At 46.9% G+C, this 19,399-nt stretch overlaps 1 protein-coding gene across 3 annotated transcripts in view; it reads right to left on the bottom strand.

Annotated features, from left to right (window-relative positions):
• The window catches only part of Prox1 (prospero homeobox 1), a 53,813-nt gene extending 35,455 nt beyond the window's left edge, over positions 1–18,358 (bottom strand). For 2 of the 3 annotated variants that reach the window (XM_013122629.3, XM_005082886.3), the window contains exons 1-3: positions 17,987–18,096; positions 8,757–10,548; positions 1,763–1,870 (exon numbers count right to left, since the gene is read on the bottom strand). In XM_013122629.3, coding sequence (XP_012978083.1) covers positions 1,763–1,870; positions 8,757–10,481 — 1,833 coding nt within the window. In that variant the 5' untranslated portion in view covers positions 10,482–10,548; positions 17,987–18,096. Of the gene's footprint in view, positions 1–1,762; positions 1,871–8,756; positions 10,549–17,986; positions 18,097–18,224 lie in introns of those variants that run through there. The other variant, XM_013122632.3, reaches the window with a different exon arrangement.
• Between the last annotated feature and the right edge of the window lie 1,041 nt (positions 18,359–19,399).

Here is a 19,399-nt window from a genome sequence, read left to right as displayed (position 1 = left end):
ACCATTTTTTTAATGCCGGTATCTACTCTTGAGTAGTGCCTGCTTGGTTTAAAATGGCTTGGGTTTTCTACCCTGCTCTCCCCCACTGCCCCCAGGGAGGCTCGTTTTGCTGCTGAGTGACCCCTGTGTTTAAAAAGTTCTTTGGTCTGTCTCTGGATGGAAGGTGCTAAATTACAATATATGGGGCAATGTCATAACGTTATAAAAATGGAACAGATTGTTGCAGTAAGAGGGGTGAATCAGGAGGGAATAAGACACACAGGTGTGCACACCCTCCTTCTGAGAACCAAAGACAGGTTGGCCAGCATATCCAGCTGACAGTCAAGGATAGCTATGAAGGAGGCTAAATATACTAAAAACATTATGAAATTTATTTCTTGTGATGTGGTGTGTGTGTGTGTGTGTGTGTGTGTGTGTGTGTGTGTGTATCACTACTGCTAAACTAAACTCCATTCTTGAGTATGGACTTTGAGAATGGCAATGTCAAAGGCTGGGCATGCTTGTGAGTGTGACAAAAACTGGCCAGTCCTCAACCGTGTGCTCCAACCAATGGGTCTGTGGTAGAGTACCACCAAATCCAAGCCCATTCCTGACCTGCTGTGGCCTAGCTTCCCTTTTCAGCCTCAGGCTGCTTTCCCTGCTCTGTCCAGAGGGAAAGAACACACCTCCCCCTTAAGCAACACAGCAAGAGAGAAAAAGCTCAAGTTAATTCACAATTCAGAAGCAAACAGGAAGGAAAATAAAACTCCTTAAACTGGCCGGCAGAAAGGCAGCCATAGGCTTGACTTGGGCGCAAGATTCAGGCAAGCTGTGCGTGAGGGAGGGAGAGGTAGGACAGGTACATCTTCATGGATTGTGAGTCTTGGTTGAAGAAAACAGAGCTTGTGTACACTGAGGCAGGCAGGGGAAGGGTTGCGGGGTGCCACCCAACTCCCCTGAAACTAATCTCAGTTAATGCAATGTTTATCAAATTCCTTGGATAATGATACCGTGAGTGTCATTATCATCACCAAAACCCAGTCTAGGTTTAAAAAAAAGTTACGGATGATTACACAACTTCAAGTTGTTGATGTGTGCACACGCGTGCACACACACTCACACACACACATGAGAGAGAGAGAGAGAGAGAGAGAGAGAACCAGGAGGTTCCAGTATTCTGTGGAATGAGGGGGGCTGCAGCTGTAGGCCGACAGCTTTCATACCCTCATTTGAATAATGTGTCCTGAATCTGTCACTTTATTCATTCCCCTTATGCTCAGTGTACTCTGCATCAACAACAAATTAAGTTGTAAATAAGAGACAATCATCACTTTTGTTTCTAAGCAGCTACTGCATAGAGAATTTCAGTGTTCACTCCTTTCGACAGGAGGAGAGGAGGTGCTAAGAGTTAGATTTCAGAGGCACAAATACAGAGAAACCAACAAAAACAGAAACAGTTCACTGTTGCAGAGAGGGGTGGATTTTTCTCCCCCCTGGGATATCCGGGCATTACCAGTGGAGATTTCACCCATGTAAAGAGAGAGGCAAAGTCTCCTGGATGGCACGGGAAACTCACGTGACTTGGGGAGCAACCTTAGGTGTTAATAGAAAAGTGGCGTCTTTGCTTTCACAACTTCAGACGAAAGAACAAAAGTACAGCCAACCACTCACATCAGTGTGCGGCCGTAAGTCAACCTCACACTCATCCCCATTAACTCCCAAGGGTCCAGATCACTGCTGCATCCACAGACAATGAACGATGGGTGATGAGAACGGTCCCTACCTTCACATCAGAGAAGTAGGTCTTCAGCATGTTGGAGCTGGGGTAACGGGTGTAAAAGAACATGAGCTTGGCCTTTTTCAAGTGATTGGGTGACAACCCTTCCTGCATGTAGGACGCAATCGGTTAAGGCACAAACAAGGTTAAACAAAAGGGGCTATCCCTCCTGTCCCCGTCTCTACAGACACTCAGAGTGTCTAGAATTCCCCCCACAAGCTGGCCTGGGAAAGCTGTGTGGTCATCCATATGGATCATGAAATCCATCACTAACTGGACACCTTGCCTGCAGACTGCTCGCTGCCCGTCTTGGATTGCCAAAGGGAATGGCTAGAATGTGCCATTCAGCTGCAGATTCTTGGCTGCTTCCTGATGAGGGTGGCCAAGCCCTCCTCCTGCATCTGAAGTCCAGTATGCTATCCATACAGTTCACTTGTTGCTAAGGAGACCAGCCAGCCTATCACCACTGCAGGAGTCGTACCTAGGGGCCGCATCCCTTCTCTGAAGACACCACCCTATTTGGTCTTTTCTGTACACTCTGCAGTTCTGACTCAGATCATCACTCTGGCCTGGGTAGAAGCTGCATGCACATCGCGTTATTTCGAGCATGGTCATGCAAGCTCTGTGTTCTCCCTTGCAGTGCTAGCACAGTGAGGCTTCAAGACTCCGGTGTCTCCCTATCTTGCTTCGATTGCCTCTGAACTGTTCCTTTTAACAGTGCAAACCTGGGAGGGGCAGTCTGGCACGAGAGAGGAAGGAGTGGGGTGTTGCTTTTGTTAAGGCAATGGTTCAACACCGAGTACGATTTGCTCGCTCTGAATTTATAGTTAACTCCTTTGAGAATGACACAGTAGTTGGGGGCTAACAAGTCAATACATGTGGGTTAGCAGATCAATGAAGTAGCCACTTACCCCAAATAAGAAGGCCTATTTATCTGGAAACATCATCACCTCTTAGATCTGTAAACAGTGGCAACGAAAACAGTTCCCAGGAGAAGGGGGGGCCTAACCATGACAATCCAGGCTGCCTGATTCTCTCTCAGATTCTTGGCACTCCTCAGCAGGCTCCGAGCTGGGATGGCTCTGGTCACATCTGTGCCGCAGCCTGGCCCTGCCATTTCCTCAGCAAATTAATGGCTTTATAATTTATCAGAGATGAAGATGCACGTGGAGAAAATCAATGTGATCCCCCACAAGGTCAATTAAGGGTCCTTCCTAGAAGCTCCTCTAAGGACTTCCTCTCAAAGGGGAGTGGGAGAAAATAAAGGTGGAAAACAGAAAAAAGGTGTGTGTGTGTGTGTGTGTGTGTGTGTGTGTGTGTGTGTCCCACACTCGGTTAGCTACCCACTGGAGAATTTCACACCTTAGGAAGAAAGATCAGATAAGCGTAGACATTTGGGAAAGAGAACAGGCTCCCAGTGACCTCCATTAGGAATGGCACTGTGAATCCTAAGAATAGTGGGGAACCAGGGAGGACCTGGAGATGCATAATCAAATTAATATCGATAAGCTCCTGACTACTCCTGACCAAACACACTGCCGTGAGTGTGTTCCAGGATGTCCTCCTTTATATCCTATGCTGTTGGGGGGGGGGGTAAGATCACCATTGTTTTTAAATAGAAAAGTTAGCTATTGTAGTTTTGTGTGTGTGTGTGTGTGTGTGTGTGTGTGTGTGTGTGTGTGTGTGTGTGTTTAACTGAGAATAAGCACTGGAGAAAGAAATTTTGATTTTTCAATGTGCAAGCCAAAGCAGCTTAACTGGACTTGTGTTTTTGTTTAAGGTCCTTAATGATTACAAAGACGATAATTTATGACTGACATACTTGTTGTGCCAAGGAAAAGCTGAAAGGCCCTCTAGTAACCTCCATTAGACTGATGGAGAAGACTAAAGGAGCCGGGTACTTCAGGACCATCTGCCCACAAGGATAAGTGAAATCATAGTTGCAAGCTGTCTCCCGGCTCATGGTAAGAGTTCCCAGTGAGCCCGAACTTGGATGATTATCTTCCATCCCAGTTCTAGTCTTTTCTTTCAGAGGGCCCTGCATATGATTCTAAGTTCCAAATCTTGTAGATTTGGTCTCAAACAAAAGGCAAACTGTTTGGTCATGTGTCTAAAAGAGGCACAGGGCTGCCCAAATACCCTGGATCTTTCCATGCATCTAAATTTTGTTAAGATATTTTAGCTTTTTGTTTTTTTTTAAATCCATTCTTTTGTTTTTTCATCAGAATTTAGAGGCTTTTTATTTAATGGAAAAAAAACATTATTCTGATGCGGATTGCTCAAGTTTTTGCTTCAAGATATTTCCAGTTGGTAATACCTGGCACCATCTGCCCAAAGAGAACACAGAACCTGTCTCTGTCCCTCTTGATCCTTGTGTAATTAAGATAAAATTCTCATAAAATATATGCTTCTAATAAACTATTAAAAATAGCTAATGAAACATTTAAAAGCCAGCAGTTAGATAATCCTTATTTTTTTCCTCCTCAAAATCAATCTGAACTGACCAATTGGTTAATTTCCCTTTTAAGTGCTTGTGCTGAAAGCAACTGCTCTTCCAAGAAGGCACTAGCTGTTTCCTGGATACTTACACACGCACAATGACTCACGACGGAATAGATTCAGTAAACATACAGCTGTACTGAACACGAGCTGAGCTCCATTCAAGGCCAGGAAAGAAAATGAGCACAAATAAATATTAAGGAGGTGAAGGGGTGGGGGAGGGGAGGGGGGTGCAAACAAGAGCTGTCCCAGCAGCTCATGCGGCTCTCCTCAGTTCTCTGAGCCTTAGCTTTGTGAAGACAGATGACATCCAATTCTATGTGTAATGCAAAATAGACAATAACTGGAGAAACTTGAGCCGGCTGCCAGGTGTAAAAAAAAAAAAAAAAGAAAGAAAGAAAAAGGAAAAGGAAAAAAGAGAGAGATGATAAATCCATAAATTAATGAAAGACATCTGCTTGGCATATAAAGGATCAGGGAAGGAGAGGGGTACATCTGGACCTAGGAGTGCAAACGACCCGAGTGTCTCGATGCGGTTTGTTTACCAAGCACAATATAACCTTCCCTAAACAGCAGCCACCACAGGAGGAACAGCTCGGGCAGCAAAAAGGCAAATGCAAGGAGAATAGGCCCTGAAGGCTACAGGAAGAAAAAAAAACCTCCTCTGGTTGAACTCTGGGTTCAAGCTGCAGTCCCACATGGGGAAGGGGGTTAGCCCATTTTCTAAGCACTTTGAAACAGAAAGAATGTCCCTTCTCTGATTTGCTCTGAGGCTTTCCCAAGGAAATTCAGTGCATGGAAAAGAGATAAGCTCTCATTTGGCGACAGCAATAGAGCAGGCTGCCACTCTACCAGAGGTGTGACACCATCAGAAAGTTGTGTAGGGTTTTTTATTGTTGTTATTGTTTGTTTGTTTGTCTGTTTTAGTGACTTCTTTTTCTTCTGGAGATGGTTAGGTTCCTTCCTATAGCTATTCAGGATTTCATCTCTGTGTTAAATTCCCAGGTCTCTTCAAGCCTTCTGAAAATACCAGAGAGCATAAATACTTCACATCTATATTCTCAGCACGAGGGGTGCTGAGGCAGGAGGATTGCTATGATCTCACTGCCAGGCTAAGCCACATAGTGAGACCTTTTCTCAACAAACAAACAAGCAAACAGAAAACGACCATTGTTTTAAACTAGTGTTGAACTTCAATCTATGCCTTGAAACAGTTTTCCCTTCTCAACCCCAAATATTCCCGCGACATTCTCGGCAAATGTCTCAAGCCCAGAGAGCAGGCTGTGGACCACCAGCTGCGCACCCCTTAGTGGTTCCTCTGACAACCTTGGGCTTGAGCTGGGAGGATGCAAATGTGAAAGGAGAACAGGAGGCTATTTTTCTTGAGATGCAAAGAAGATGAGAGACAAGGAACATCGCAAAGAAAGACAATTGGCCAGTGATTCTTTGGGAATTTGAATAAAACTTAATATTTGATTAAATGGATTCATTTGCAAAGATACTGAACACACTGCTTTATGCCCAAGACACCAGCTCTTTGGCCAGGTGCACTGAAGTTCCATTTAACATGAACATGGTCCTCCTTCCTTCCTTCCCTTCTTTCTTCCTTCCTTCCTTTCTTTCTTCCTTCCTTTAGAGGGATATAAGGCTTCGAGCCTGGTATTTCAAACATATAACAAATGTGTTCACCAGAGCCTGGGGCCACTTAAGAAGCTGGTATTCAGCACTGCTCTTTATCATGGCTACTTCATTGAGAAGCAGGAATGCCCTTTGGAGTAAGAAAGAAGTGTTCTTGAAGGGGGAGATTATATAGCCCTGGAGTGATTGTTTAGTGGACAGGTTGTTTGCCTAGCACAGACAAGAGCCTGGGGTCAGTCCCCGGCATGCTGAGGGTCTAAAAATGAAAGCTATTCAAGCCAACTTAAAGAACTTTAGAAGCACAGTAATGTCTGGTCCCCATGTACCAGCCTAGTACATTTCTACTCGTTCCATCAACATTTCCCCCCTAGGGCCTTGTAGTCCAAAAACTGAAGTAAAACATTACTTGTGGTGATTCCTCAAGATTTTATCAATCAAAGCTTGAGATTTATTTTTTGGGGGGGCTCTAAAACAGAACAGGCAAAACAGTTCAACAGAATAGTCCTCATCAGGTGAGCCAGGCCAAGGGGAGCAGGTGCTAAGTTTCCTGCGGTGGCTTACCTGTCCTTTTCTTGAGACCGCATCTAGCAATAAACTGACCAGCCACAAGCCAGAAACCCAGGTTAGAAGGCCAAAATGTGGGAAACAAAATGACTAATTACAGCAAGAGGCCCAAGGCCATGGAGCCTGGAGGAAGGCAGCAACCCCAGACATAAAAACCTGTATTTCAGGCCGATGCAGGCTTCTCCTGCCACCACTGTTCAGAGGGGGCTCAGTGCACCAGGAGACAGGAAAAGTCACTCTGCAGAGGCTCCTTCTTTCCCTTCAAATCTTCAAAATTCCTCAGGGGATTTAAGAGAGAAAGGGCAGCACAGTGAGCTCCACAGACACTTAAAGCAAAGCCAGAGACTTTCTCTCCCTAGAAAACCAAGCTAATGAAAAAGGGCATAATTACAATTATCTGAGCACCCTACCACGTCCAAACACCAAAGCTGATTGTTATCGGCCGGACTTTTCTGTGTATGTTCAGGATTTTGAAACCTAGCTTAACTGGTCACTACGATGAGCATGTGTTACTGTGGGTGTGGGTGGGGGTGTGGGTGGGGAGTGGGGACCACTGCAACTTTACTAATTGTTTTAAAATGCAGTTCTCTGAGGCGCAAGGAGCCTAGCCTTAGACACAAAGTAGCCTAACACTATCATATTCTTGGGTAGGTCGACAGCTACTCAAGCCATCCATCCCGTCCTCCCACCCAGCAGCTCTGGTCCAGTCGCTTTGAACAAAATGCATTGCCAGCTGGTAATATAGAGCACAACTGTGAGGCTTAACCTCTGGTGCACTGAGTTTAGGGTTTTGAGAAACTGAGGTTGAGCCAGCAAACAAGTTCAGACTTGAATCTAAGACTTCGGTGTCTTTGCCTTTGCCTGGGATGTTCTTATCTTCCCTGGGATGGGAAGATTCTGGGCTTCGTGACCCAAAAGGTCTCATATATGTGTCTTCAGCTCACTTTACCAGTGACTGCCCTGGAGGAATGGGAGCATATTTCTATCATCCTGGGGACTTGGAACTGCTGTGCAGTCTCTGGAGTGGGCTCTGCTGCTAAACTGTCAATCTCTGTCACCAAGACTATTGCTCAAAATCCTCAATTTAGTAACAGCCAACTTAATTGCTAAATTTTATATCCATCTGGTAATTTGTTATACAAGAGGCATGCCTCCACCTGCCCCCAAATGCTACTATTCCACCACACACACCCCAAAAAAGACAAACAACCACAAATTAAAAAAAGATATTGAAAAGATTGATTTGTAGAAGAAAAAATGTATGGATTAAAAATTGCTGGAGTATAGGACAGCTTTGCTAAAAATAGAATTGCCATCTCTTCCTAAGAGTCAGGCTCAGGATGGAAAAGAGTCATTCAAGGTGCCATTTTTATACAGCCGAGTTTTGGATTTAGCTGTGTTCTCTCGTTTTCCAAAATAATTTGCTTTGTGTGTGTTAGGACAAAAGATTTCTGTGTTTGGCTGAGCAGAGGCCACTCATGCGTACAGGCAGCTGCCCCAGACCCACAGAACAGACCTCAGTGACACAGGGAAGCTAACGCCTTCAGAATAAATCAGTACCTGCCCATCTCCTTTAAGATTAAAGACAGGGTGCAAGCCATCCCCACACCCCTGGCTATCCATCCCACAGTGGCAGCCTCTTCCCTGTCTTCCTGAGATCTAATCAGGCCCCTGCAGCCACTGTGGCCTCAAAGGCAGTGAGCGTTCTTGATGGAATCACAGGTCTGAAAACTGACCTTTTGTCTTATCCCTGTCCTAAAACTTACCATCTTTATAAACTTCAGTATTTACGAGGTGCTGCCCCGTTCCCAAGCCCCCACTCCACCTGCCCTCAAGAAAGGAGACAAGAGAGTCACACGGGAAGAAAGGCAGAGGCCAGCACTGCTGGGAGATTGCCTTAGAGACAGTTCCTAGAGGTGATCGTGTACTTGTCAAGAATCACAGGGTCGTTGGAGTGAGTCTTTAAGTTTCTCTGCACTTAGAGGTACAGAGCACCCAGTGCGTGGCTCCCACAGCCTGTTATGTGGAGTCATAGGGAAGGCTACATTCTTAAGAAGGTGCTGACTGTGCATTGGGGTGCATGCCTGTAATCTGAACACCTCAGGAGAGCCAGGCCAGCCTGGGCTACTGAGCGATGCCTCGTCTCAAAGTCCCAAAATCTAAACACAGCCAACCCCACCCCCCCAGAACACCGTACTGACACGCGCCATGCTATATAGTGTGGGTGCCTAAGCTTTAGGGGGGCCTCCCTGGGGGCTTTTGTCTACGTTTGTTCTCGAGGGGAAAGATAAAAGGATATTGCGCTTCCCGAATAAGGTGAGATGTCGGACATGTCTTGAAGATCTCCACACTCAGACTTTATGAGTGACAAAGAGAGTCCTTCTGCGGTGCTGGGTGGGTGTGCTGGTGAACAGGGGTGGTGGCTCAGATGGTGGGATGACATCTTGGTCCTCAGGCTCGTTGTGTCCCTGGTCAAGTCTAAGGACTCGGGAGAAGCTCTGTCTTTTCCCGAGAAGGAGCCAGAGGGAGCACCTAGTGGACTCTGAAACGGGTAGGCCATCAAGGGCAAGGGGAAGGGATGGCGGAAGCTAGGGGTGGTGAAGCCCGCGGTGGCAGAGAGAGGTGACTGGTGCAGGGGCTGGTGGTGGCCACCCGTGGCTGGCCCAGAGGCAGATTGCTCGGATGAGTTTTTGCGGACCACCAGGGGAAGTGCTTCTGTCTGGTCTGTGGAACTGGGCATCTGCACATTGCCGAAGGTGTCCAGGGGGTTCGGAATGATGACGTCACCAAAGCATTGCAGGCGCTGGTTGGCCGTATGGAAATTGTGGTTTTCCCCATTGACTGCGAATCTGGCCTGGGGGATCTGGAGAGGTGGGAAGACCTGAGGAACCTGGCGAGAGGGTTTGGCTGAGAAGACTTTGACCACCGTGTCCACGACCTGTGACATGGCCGTGTTCAGCTCCTGTTTTAGGGTCTCTGCCAGATGCTTGCCTTCTGGCTGCAAGGGATTTGGCCCGTGGTCTCTCTCTTTGTTGCTGCCTTCTCGCTTGGGCTTGTTCTCCGCCATCTCCTGCTCCCTGATCAGGGCTCGAGCCCTGTCGATGAACTGCCCGGGGTCCAGCTCACACAGCTCATTGTCGGAGCGCCCCACTGAGTCCTGGGCCCGTGCATCCAGGATCTCTGATCGCATGCTGTCTTCAGACAGGTCGCCATCTTCATCATTTTCAGAGTCGGTGCTGTCATAGACCTGGTAGAACTTCTCCTGCAGCTGGCGCAGCTGCTTCTGCATGTCTTCCAGCTGCTGTTTCAGCTGTCGGCGCTCCTCTCGCTTCTGTTCTTTTCGAGCTGAAACCAGCTGCTGGAAACTCTGTTGCTGCTGCTGGGGCAGCTTCTGCTTGCGTTTGTTTTCTCTGTAACTTTCTCGGGGACTAACAGACTGCGGGGCCATCTCTCTTTCATTTTCATTGCCCCTTAATGCCACACTGGGGGAATGGCTCATACCCCGGATGATATTCTCAACCCGGGCGCGCTTCGCTCTCAGGTGCTCATCGCATAAGCGATCCACATCAAACTGGCTCATAGTAGGCCTGCCAAAAGGGGAAAGACACTCTGGGGGGCTGTCTCTTGAAGAGTTGCTGCATATATCCTCCTGATGTACTTCGGAGCCTGTGCTAGAAAGACCGCTGGCTTGGAAACTGGGCTCGGTGCCACCGTTTTTGTTCATGTTATTTTTCAACAGCTGGGAAATTATAGTTGCTCCTGGAAAAGGCATCATGGCATCTTCATACGAGTTCGCCCTCTTCAGCAGCTTGCGGAGTACGTTCGACTTCTCCCCATCTGCGTGTTGCACCACAGAATATTCAGCATCCTGTTCTGAGCCCTGGGGATTCATGGCACTGAAAAATGTTGCCCTTGCCTTAGCAAAAAATGCAGATGCTGTCCCTACTGTCCTTTTCACTCCAATGTCAACTCTTCTCCTCTTGGTTTGCCGGCTTAAGAGGGCTGTGCTGTCATGGTCAGGCATCACTGGACAGTTATTGTGCCATCTTCAAAAGCTCGTCAGCTGGGCACAGCTCAAGAATCCCGGGACCCTGGCCAACAGAACAAAAGGACTGATGAATCATTTTCTTTAAATTTCTCCAAATTTCCTGACCTCAATCCTGAATCAAATGCAAAATGCATAGGCTCTGGGATTTATGGCACATCACAATTATTGCAATTTATCATGAACTCTGCTTGAAATGAAACATTTTAAAATATTTCTGCTCCACTGGTTTAAGATGGATTAAGATTAAAAAAAAAGCAAAAACTGCTTAAGCACCAGTAATATGATTCTCTTTCACAAATGCCTAAAATGATACTGTTTATCTTCGGAAGAAATGGCAGATTATAAGAACACAGCCTCTGACAAGCAATTGATTAAATTTGGGAGCACTGAGATTCTTATTCTAAAAGAAGAGGGGAGTGGGTCACACTTAAGACACAGGGTGAAATTTTGAGGCCGTGTGAAATTTGGATGAAGAGCTGGTCTCAAAAGCACTGTGGCTTTCATGTTACTGAAGGAAGGGAAGACTCCAATTGATGCAGATATTTAGCACACACTTTTATTACTGAATTTTAAAATCAATCTTGTCATATGTGAAATGGGAAGAACATAGCGACCAGCATCTTTCAGGCGTTACTGGTCTGTTTAGCACTGAGATAAAGGCAGATACACATTGTTCAATACTGCTTACTTAGCACAGTGATGGGTTTTGGTCAGTGAATTCACAGGTGAAGATGATATCTGTTGCTGTTTCTACATATAACAAGGAGATGTTTAGACATGGTCAGAGTATCCTTTTGGTGGCTTCAATTGTTAGAAAGTTAGATTGGCTGTTGCCACATTTTGGGAGCCAGGATGTGTAACAGTACATTACTGGACCAGGCAAGAATACACGAATCTTTTAGTACCAGTTTTGTTCTGGTAAAATCTGCCAAACAGTGCTTCAAACGGCTAAGAAACTCTTAAACACACACCATTTGTAGATCTTATTGCCTATGCCAAGGAAAGGGGGAGAAGGGTGGGGTGGGGTGGGGAAGATACACAGAAGAAGCAACTGGAGAAAGCTATAAAGGAAACAAAACATCAATCAAATATATGAGAAAGGGAGATGGCTTCTTTGTATGTCAACTAGCATTGTTTTAGGGGGCAAGACATAAAAAGGAAACATCTTTGCCTACATTTTATCAAAGGATCTTGATACGTTGTGTCACTTAGTAACTTGCTCCAGATTTTATACGCATCCAAAAGACAGCACATCTTTTTGTTTACAATTAACGTTTTATGAAGAAAATGAAAATGCTGCCTTCATGCCGGGTTTATCTGATAGTGAACTTCGAATTTGCTTAACAGACCACATCTTCACAATAACGGGCTCCATTGCCAAAGGCAGCGTGTGGAGTGCTTGGACTCTCTCCCATCTCTTTCGGTTCACCTGTAAAAACATCTACGTGCTCCATAGGCGTACATCTGTGGCTAGTTTTAAAGAACAACTACCCATGCAGATAGGCATGATTTCCGCATGAAATAATCTGTAAAATTCAAGAAAATGCTCCATGATTACATGGCAACAATATGCTGGTCTTTTTTTTTTTTCATGACAAATATTTCACCATGCTGTGTTTGCTCTTGGTGTTTTTCTCTGAAGACAAAATATTTTTTAGAAGAGCCTGCTTCAGGTGTCCTGAGGCAAGGGGTGATGGTTCTTTCTAGAGATCTCTGTATTTCTGAGGGTGAAACACTTCAAGGCAAAACACCCTGAATTTGGGCTGGAATTTGGGATCTCAATGACTTTAACACTGGGTTCGAAATTAAGTTCAGAACAACTGAGACGCCTCACCCACTAATGGCACAATTTGTTTGGGGATGACAATACACAGCGATACATATTTTGCTGGCAGCACATTGTGTGTGACAGGTACACAGCAGCCACTGTCAGGTGAGAGCAAGGACAGGAAAGGGACAATGTCTGAGGCACAGAAACACTTGCATGTGGGTGGTTACGAGGAAGGTTCTTTTGTGCATATATCAGCTTTCCAAAACCAGGGCTCCTTGCCATCATTTTAAGATCTTTTTATATCATCTGCATGAGTGCGTGAATCTTTTTTTCTCTCTTCGACATCCCCTGCAAAGCACATGGACCTCTAATGAAGACGGAAGAAACTCCTTGCTGTGCCTCTCCTCCCCCCATTCACTTGCTGCCCAGACTGGCCTTCCTTCCTCCCATCTTGGACTCTGAAGAGCACCTCTGAGGCAGAGGCCCCCGGAGGACATGCCAGTGTATAGATGAGCACAAGGTCATCCCAGGCATCCTTCCTCTCCCAGCTGCCAGTCACCTCTGCGTCAACTACACTTCCTCTTGGGTAGCCTAGGTACCAACAGCTGCATCCCTGCCTCAAGCCAGAGCCAAGGGGAGGCTGGGCTCTGCTAAGGTAGGATGGCATCACTCTTTTATCTTTAGTGGAGAGTAAATATTAATTAGACATACACACTGGGCCCATGGAGACCTAATACTCTGTAACTCCCTCCAAATTTACCAGGCTAAATTGATTTTTTTAAAAAATCTGAATCATTTAAAAATTTAATGATTTATTTCTATTTTGGGCAAAGAGAATACAAATACTTTAGGTCTCCCTGTAAAATATCCAGCTAAGATATAAATAACAGGACAAAATAAATGGGGGAATTATTTTATCCAGCAAGACAGAGCAATATGTTAATAGCTACACATGAATTTATTTCTCTATACAGTTTAATATTTAAACAGAAATAAAAGGAGAGTGACCATACACATCAGGGCCATAATCCAAGGACATTATAGGCAAGATAAAAAAATAATAGGTGGCTGATCTAGTACACATCTAGCATCATTAAACTGAACATCCAAAAATATATTTCCACATCAAAATCCACCATCAGGTGGCCATGGTAAAATTAAAACAGCTAAGAACATTTTCCAAGGATTTCCATAATTTCCAATCCATAGTTTCCAGGATGCTACATAAGGACTTAGTCACCCAGAGGGTCAACCCTCTGAAGTATCCAACAACTTCAAGTCTCTTAGGGTATGAATTAAGCTGTGGTTTTCAACTTCAATTACTATGGGTTCTTACAGCGTTTTTACTGTAACACCAATTTGGGGTTTAAGCAGGCAATATACATCAAGCCTTTGGACCAGTCCTTCTGAGAAACGGTAGAAAGAAGACAGAAGAAGAGTCCTAACAGAATCTGGACTAAATGATCACTACCCAGATACATGTGTCTTATAAAGCTCTCCCGAGTTCACGTGGAAATCTATGTCGCCATGTTAAATCATTAAACACATGTTGTGCTGACTGGTACACGGCCCACACGCACGCTCTAACACCTGTACAACAGGCAGCACAACAAGGCAGATGCCTCCTTGCAAAAAAATAGTGGGAAGGCAACTTCAAGCCACGATCAAGTCAGAGCTCAGTGCTCCTGAACGTGGCTCCTTGAAGCCCGGAGTGTCTGCATTCTGTTTGACAAGATCGATCCAGAGGACATTGCTGACCTAATGTTGTAAAATATAATTTTCAGTGAGGAATTTCAGAGGGACACAGCCATGTGAAGTGGAGTGCTCAGGGCTGGACTTTAATAAGGAAGTTATTTTGGGGAGGGGGTGCAACTTTTACTACATCTATCTGGAGCCCAGATTCTAGACAAAGAGGTGTTTCATTATGGTAATTACCCAGATAGCTCAGACAGATCTTTGATGAGGATGGGGAGTGTAACCCTGACGTGCCTCCCTGCTTCAGTTATTCAGGCATCTGTCCATTTTGGTAAAATGGTTTGAAGAAATGGCTGGATTTTATTTCTTTTACAAAGTCATCTTTAAGTTGCCTCCAATGAGTTAAGCTAGTCATATGGTTTCAAGTGGAAAAATAATCATCAATATTGTAAGTCATCCTGAAAATCAGCCTGAATTCAACAGGGGAAAATCAGGTACTTTGATTCACATGTACACACTAAGTCACTTGATGTGCTCTCTGCATTTCTGCTAATTAACAACTTTTAATTTAAAGAAACCTCTACATGCTACAAGGGTTAAAAAAAACTGACTTGGCATAAGTTAATACTTTAAAGAATTGACATCTTATTGATGAAAAATTTAAATTTCCTTTTACAATAAAAGGTTTCAAATCATAACCATGTCATTTGCTAGTCTTCCATCCTATCTAAAATTCCACTCATTTTTCACTTGAAAAGAGAACACAGAACACTTTCTGAGACCTGCCCAAAGTATTGATTTCCACTTATTTAAAAGTTGCAATTCATCAAATTGGGCAAATACAAGAGTGTGAGAAATAATCTTTAAAAAAAAGTGCACTCATGCTTTTTTTCTTTTTGCAGAAAAACCAAAATACTCAAAATATTCTTTGAAGCTTTGGGATGCACTAGGCAACAAGATTGGAGAAGTTGCTCCTATGTTATCCTCCCAATTTATACAAATACCGAATTTGTAACCTATAACAAAAAGTATGCATACTCTGTTTTTACACTCTAACACCAGTAAAATTCTAAACAGTAAAAATGTTAATATTTTTGGTATATAGTTGAGACCATACTTGAAGTGATGCAGGGAATTTGTGAGAAGGGACTTTATGAGATTTGAACAAACGAGGAGGAGCCTGGCCACTTGCAGAGTGGGTAGCTCAGGTTTGTAGGTTGCACAAACTGCTTGCAGAGAAACCGAGCTAGAGAATGAACACACTGAGGACAAAGATGCATGTGTTTGTGTGACTTTTCCCCCCACAAGGTGGTGATTAAACTAAATAGAATTCTGCATAACGGGCACATAAAATATCAGTAAGTGCCAACCACGACTAACACCTATTAAAAATAAGGCATGTGAACATAGCTATGGGTGACATCTTAATAATAAAAAATCTCCAAAAGCATACAAAGAAAGGGCTAGGAAGTGGGGTGATTAACATTTAAGTTAAGAGACTAAGTGACACATACCTGTCATTTTCATGGAAACAGAGATAACCTCCAAATAACAAGACTGTCCACCATCTGACCTATTCCCACACAACTCAACTTAAGGAAGTCAACTGTTTAGCCAACAGCCTAGATGTCGAGTTTTAAGAACCTGGACACCCAGACACGGCACTTACACAGAACTCCCAACATCTTTCCTGGTACACAAGCAGCCTTTCTCCTTTCTCAGCCTGCTCCATTCCAGAAACACTCAGAAGTTCTTGCAAGGAACTCGTCATAGAACTGGCTGCCCAGATCTTCCATCATATCTCATATGGCCAGAGCCCAGCTCCCTCTCACAGATTCAGATGCTCAGTCTCCATCAAAGTCCTTTCTAGGACACCTGGCACATGTCTGATGCAGTGACAGGCACAGTTCAGTGTCTGAGAGTATTTAACACGGGGCTTGAAAGAGTTTAGGCACATACTTACTCTTTCTGAGCAGGGAGAGAAGGCACACCGCAAAGACAAGCTTTAATGGCTAGTCACACTTGGGAAATGACTTTGGTATTCCGGGCAGTTACAAACTACACACACACACACACACACACACACACACACACACACACACACACACACACACAAAGGATCTCCCCACCCCCTGTCTGCTAAGCACTGACCTGCCAGACAGGCATAAACTGGAGGGAAGCAAAGAGAAAGTCAACTCCTTCCACCTGCCACCCTGAAGTGGGGTGTACTTTTGGCAGACGGAAGCCTAAGATAGAGCCTCAGCAGTCACCTGCCAACATTCTTAAGACAAATAAACAAATAATACCACCCCCATGTCCAAAAAAAAAATCTCATGGCAGGGGTTCAGATCACAACAGCCGGATTCCCATTAGCCTGGCAATCCCATTAGCCAGAACCACCATAAATTCATGAACCTCTTCAGCCCTGAAGCCTTGCGGTCTGGGGCTGTACAGAAACACAGACACCCAGGAAACTTGCACCTGCCTCTCTTGACACAACACACCTGTCCAGCCCTGCCCATGCGCATTCTGCTAACAGACTTTTGTCTGCCTGGTTTAGGAGAGGAAATGATTTTTTTTTTTAACAGAGGGGTTGGGGGGGATTGGTAAAAGGAAGGAGGGCTAGGGAGGAGAGAGAACAAGACACCACACCACGAGACTCTTCTAGCCTTAACTCTGAGAGGAGGCCACCGTGGGCCTGCTCTATTTTCATAAGCTTAAGGAGACAACACAGATGTTCTCGGAAAAATATAAGTAAGCAGGTGAGTTTTCAACCTTCCCCGAGGCGAAGGGCTCTGGGCTGCCAAGAAAGGCAGTTTCACGCTCCAACCAGTCTCCTTGGGCTACTTAAGACTGTCCCCAGCCCCTCCTTCTGCTTCTGCTGGGAGTCTGCAGACAGGACTCAACTTCCCGAGAAGCTGGGCAGGGGTGTCTGAGTGCGGCTCGCTGCTCTCTCCGCCCCCCCCACCCCACCCCCCGTGGCTCTCAGCACAGGCGCTCAGTTTTAGCAGGACTAACTGGCTGGCACTGTCCAGGCGACGACAACTTGCTCAGCTGGACTTTGGGTGATGTCTACCGCCCCCCTCCCCCAGTCCCTTCTCCTTGTCTGTTCAGGCAAGATAGCAGCTCTCCCCCTTCCTCCCGCCCTCCACGCCGCCGCTCTTCTCAGCAACAATCACTCTCACCTCTCCACTCGGCTGGGCTCTTGTCCTCCCTCCCCAGTCCTAGGAACTGGGCAACACAGTAGCACCACCCAGCCGAGGCCGGAGCGCAGCTGCCCACCACCGGAGCGTGCCAGTAATGGCTGGGGGCTTCTTCTCGCCTACGGGCGGCACAAGAACACCCCGAGCCGGGGACGGCCTTCCGCAGCGCGGCGTCCCGATGGCCCCACAGGCGACCCCTGAGGCTCCCGGGCCAACTCCCCCTACTCTGCGCTTCCCAGAGAGGCGCGCAGGCTGAGTGGAGGGGCTCCGCGCTGGCTCCTCGGGACCGTCCCTCCACTCGTCCCTCCTTGGCTGTAGAGCCGGGTGCAAGCTCCCAGCTCTGAACGCGCAGGGAGAGGAAAGTCACCGGGCGCCCCCCCCCTCTCCGCCCTCCTCCCCACGGCCGGCCCTCGGCCGGGGTTAAAAAGGAGAAGTGAAAGGTATGCAAACACCAAGCAAATAGGAAAAGCCGGGAAGAAAGGCAGCTAGAATAAACAAGACAAAGGAAAGGGACGGGGACAGGCCCTGGAGTTTCAACCCCGGGAGCGGGGAAGGAAGAGGCTGGGAAGGCAGCAAGAAATCTAGAAGAACAACAAAAAGGGACTCGGTCCCCTCGCGGCCACCTCTCCTGAGTAAAAGAAAAAAAAAATAAAAATAAAAGGAAGCCAGAGCCTCAGTGCACTCCAGGCACAGTACACAAAAGGTGACAAGATCAGGGACAAGTCCGGCAACGCCAGCCTCCCCACATCGCCACCACCACCCCAGCCACCGGCAGGCACGAGAAAGAAATAAAAGCCAAGCGGATCACTTACTCTTCGTAACTGGGAGGAGCGGAGCGCGGAGTTCCACTGAGGCTCCTGCTTAGAAAACTGTTTTTAGAGGCTATTTGATTATGATTCATGTAAATAACACCATTTTCCCCCTGGAAAAAGAATGTTTACACGGGTGTGAGTAACGGGAGGCTCTTCTCTCTGCTTCCCATTCAAGAACAAGCCAGTGCGAGCGGTTCTGGAAAAGGGGAGGGGACAGCGACCGGGTGAAGATACTTACGCGGTGCGGGCAGCAGCGGGGCGCAGCCACTCTCTCTCTCCCTCCCTCTCTCTCTCTCTCTCCCTCTCTCTCTCCCTCTCTCTCTCTCTTGCGGGCAGAGAGAAGAAACCCACGCGCGCACGCTGTGATGTCTTACTGGTGATAATTGGCCCAGGGGTCGGTGAGTCTGTGCGAGAGCGAGGGAGCCGGGCGAGTGCCGGGAGAGGGGAGAAAGGAGGGAGGGGAGGGGAGAGGCGCAGGGCAGAGCCGGGAGCCGGGGAAAGCAGAGAGAAGGCAGAGGAGCGGAGGAGGAGGCGAGGGCTGGAGCGCGGCGCGCTGTGGCTCGAGGCGCAGCGGGCGCGGCGGTGAAGCTCGTGTGCGCCCGGCTTCCCCAGCTGCTGTGGCGGACGCTTTCCCAGCGCTCTCTCAGCTGAGGGCTCCGCTCCACAACAAGATTTACTTTAAGACACAGCTGAAGGAAACAGGAAGACTGCACGTCACAGTCCCACTGACGTACCCGGCCCCAGCACCCAATCGCGAGGCGCCTTCGGATTCAAGGGGGGATAGCGAGGCAAGAGAACTTGGGAGGAAAAAAAAATACATATATATATATATATATATATATATATATATAAAAGGGGTGGGGGTGAGGGGCTGGGGAGAGAGGAGGGGAGAGGGGCCCCGCGCTCCCCCGCCCCGGCCTCCAGCCCCGGCCCCCACCCCGCCCTGCCACTGCTTGGGGCGCCTGGACCGCCGCGCCCCGGCCGCCGCGAGCCATCTGCGGGCGTTGTGCACCGCGGCGCCGGCTCGGCTCACACTCGCTCTTCCAGGACGCAGGTCTTTTTCTCTCTCTCTCGCTCTCTCTCTCTCTCTCTCATTTCACTGATACAGATGATGGAGTTCTCCCAGCGGCGGAGCTAGGGGAGTGCTCCCCAGCCTGGGGTGTAGGAAGGCACAGAAAACTATACTGGACGAAAAGTGGAGGTTTTAAGGGTGGGGGTTGCATAAAGGAGGGAGTGTGGGGGGCCGGGGGGGTTGCAAATCGTTCCTCTTTGGGAACATCATAGACAGTATTAGTAAGACCTGCCACTCTGGCTCCCTTTTATAGAGGATGGACAAACACAGGTAGGTTTAGGATTTAAAAAATAGGTGTCAGAGATTTCACTCTGGGACCGCTAAATCTGGTGTTAAAAGCT

This window comes from Mesocricetus auratus, unplaced genomic scaffold (genome assembly GCF_017639785.1).
Source record: "Mesocricetus auratus isolate SY011 unplaced genomic scaffold, BCM_Maur_2.0 Super-Scaffold_100676, whole genome shotgun sequence".
Taxonomy (NCBI): Eukaryota; Metazoa; Chordata; class Mammalia; order Rodentia; family Cricetidae; genus Mesocricetus; species Mesocricetus auratus.
The sequence above is the reverse complement of the archived record's forward strand: the minus strand, read 5'-3'. Positions and strand labels throughout refer to the sequence as shown.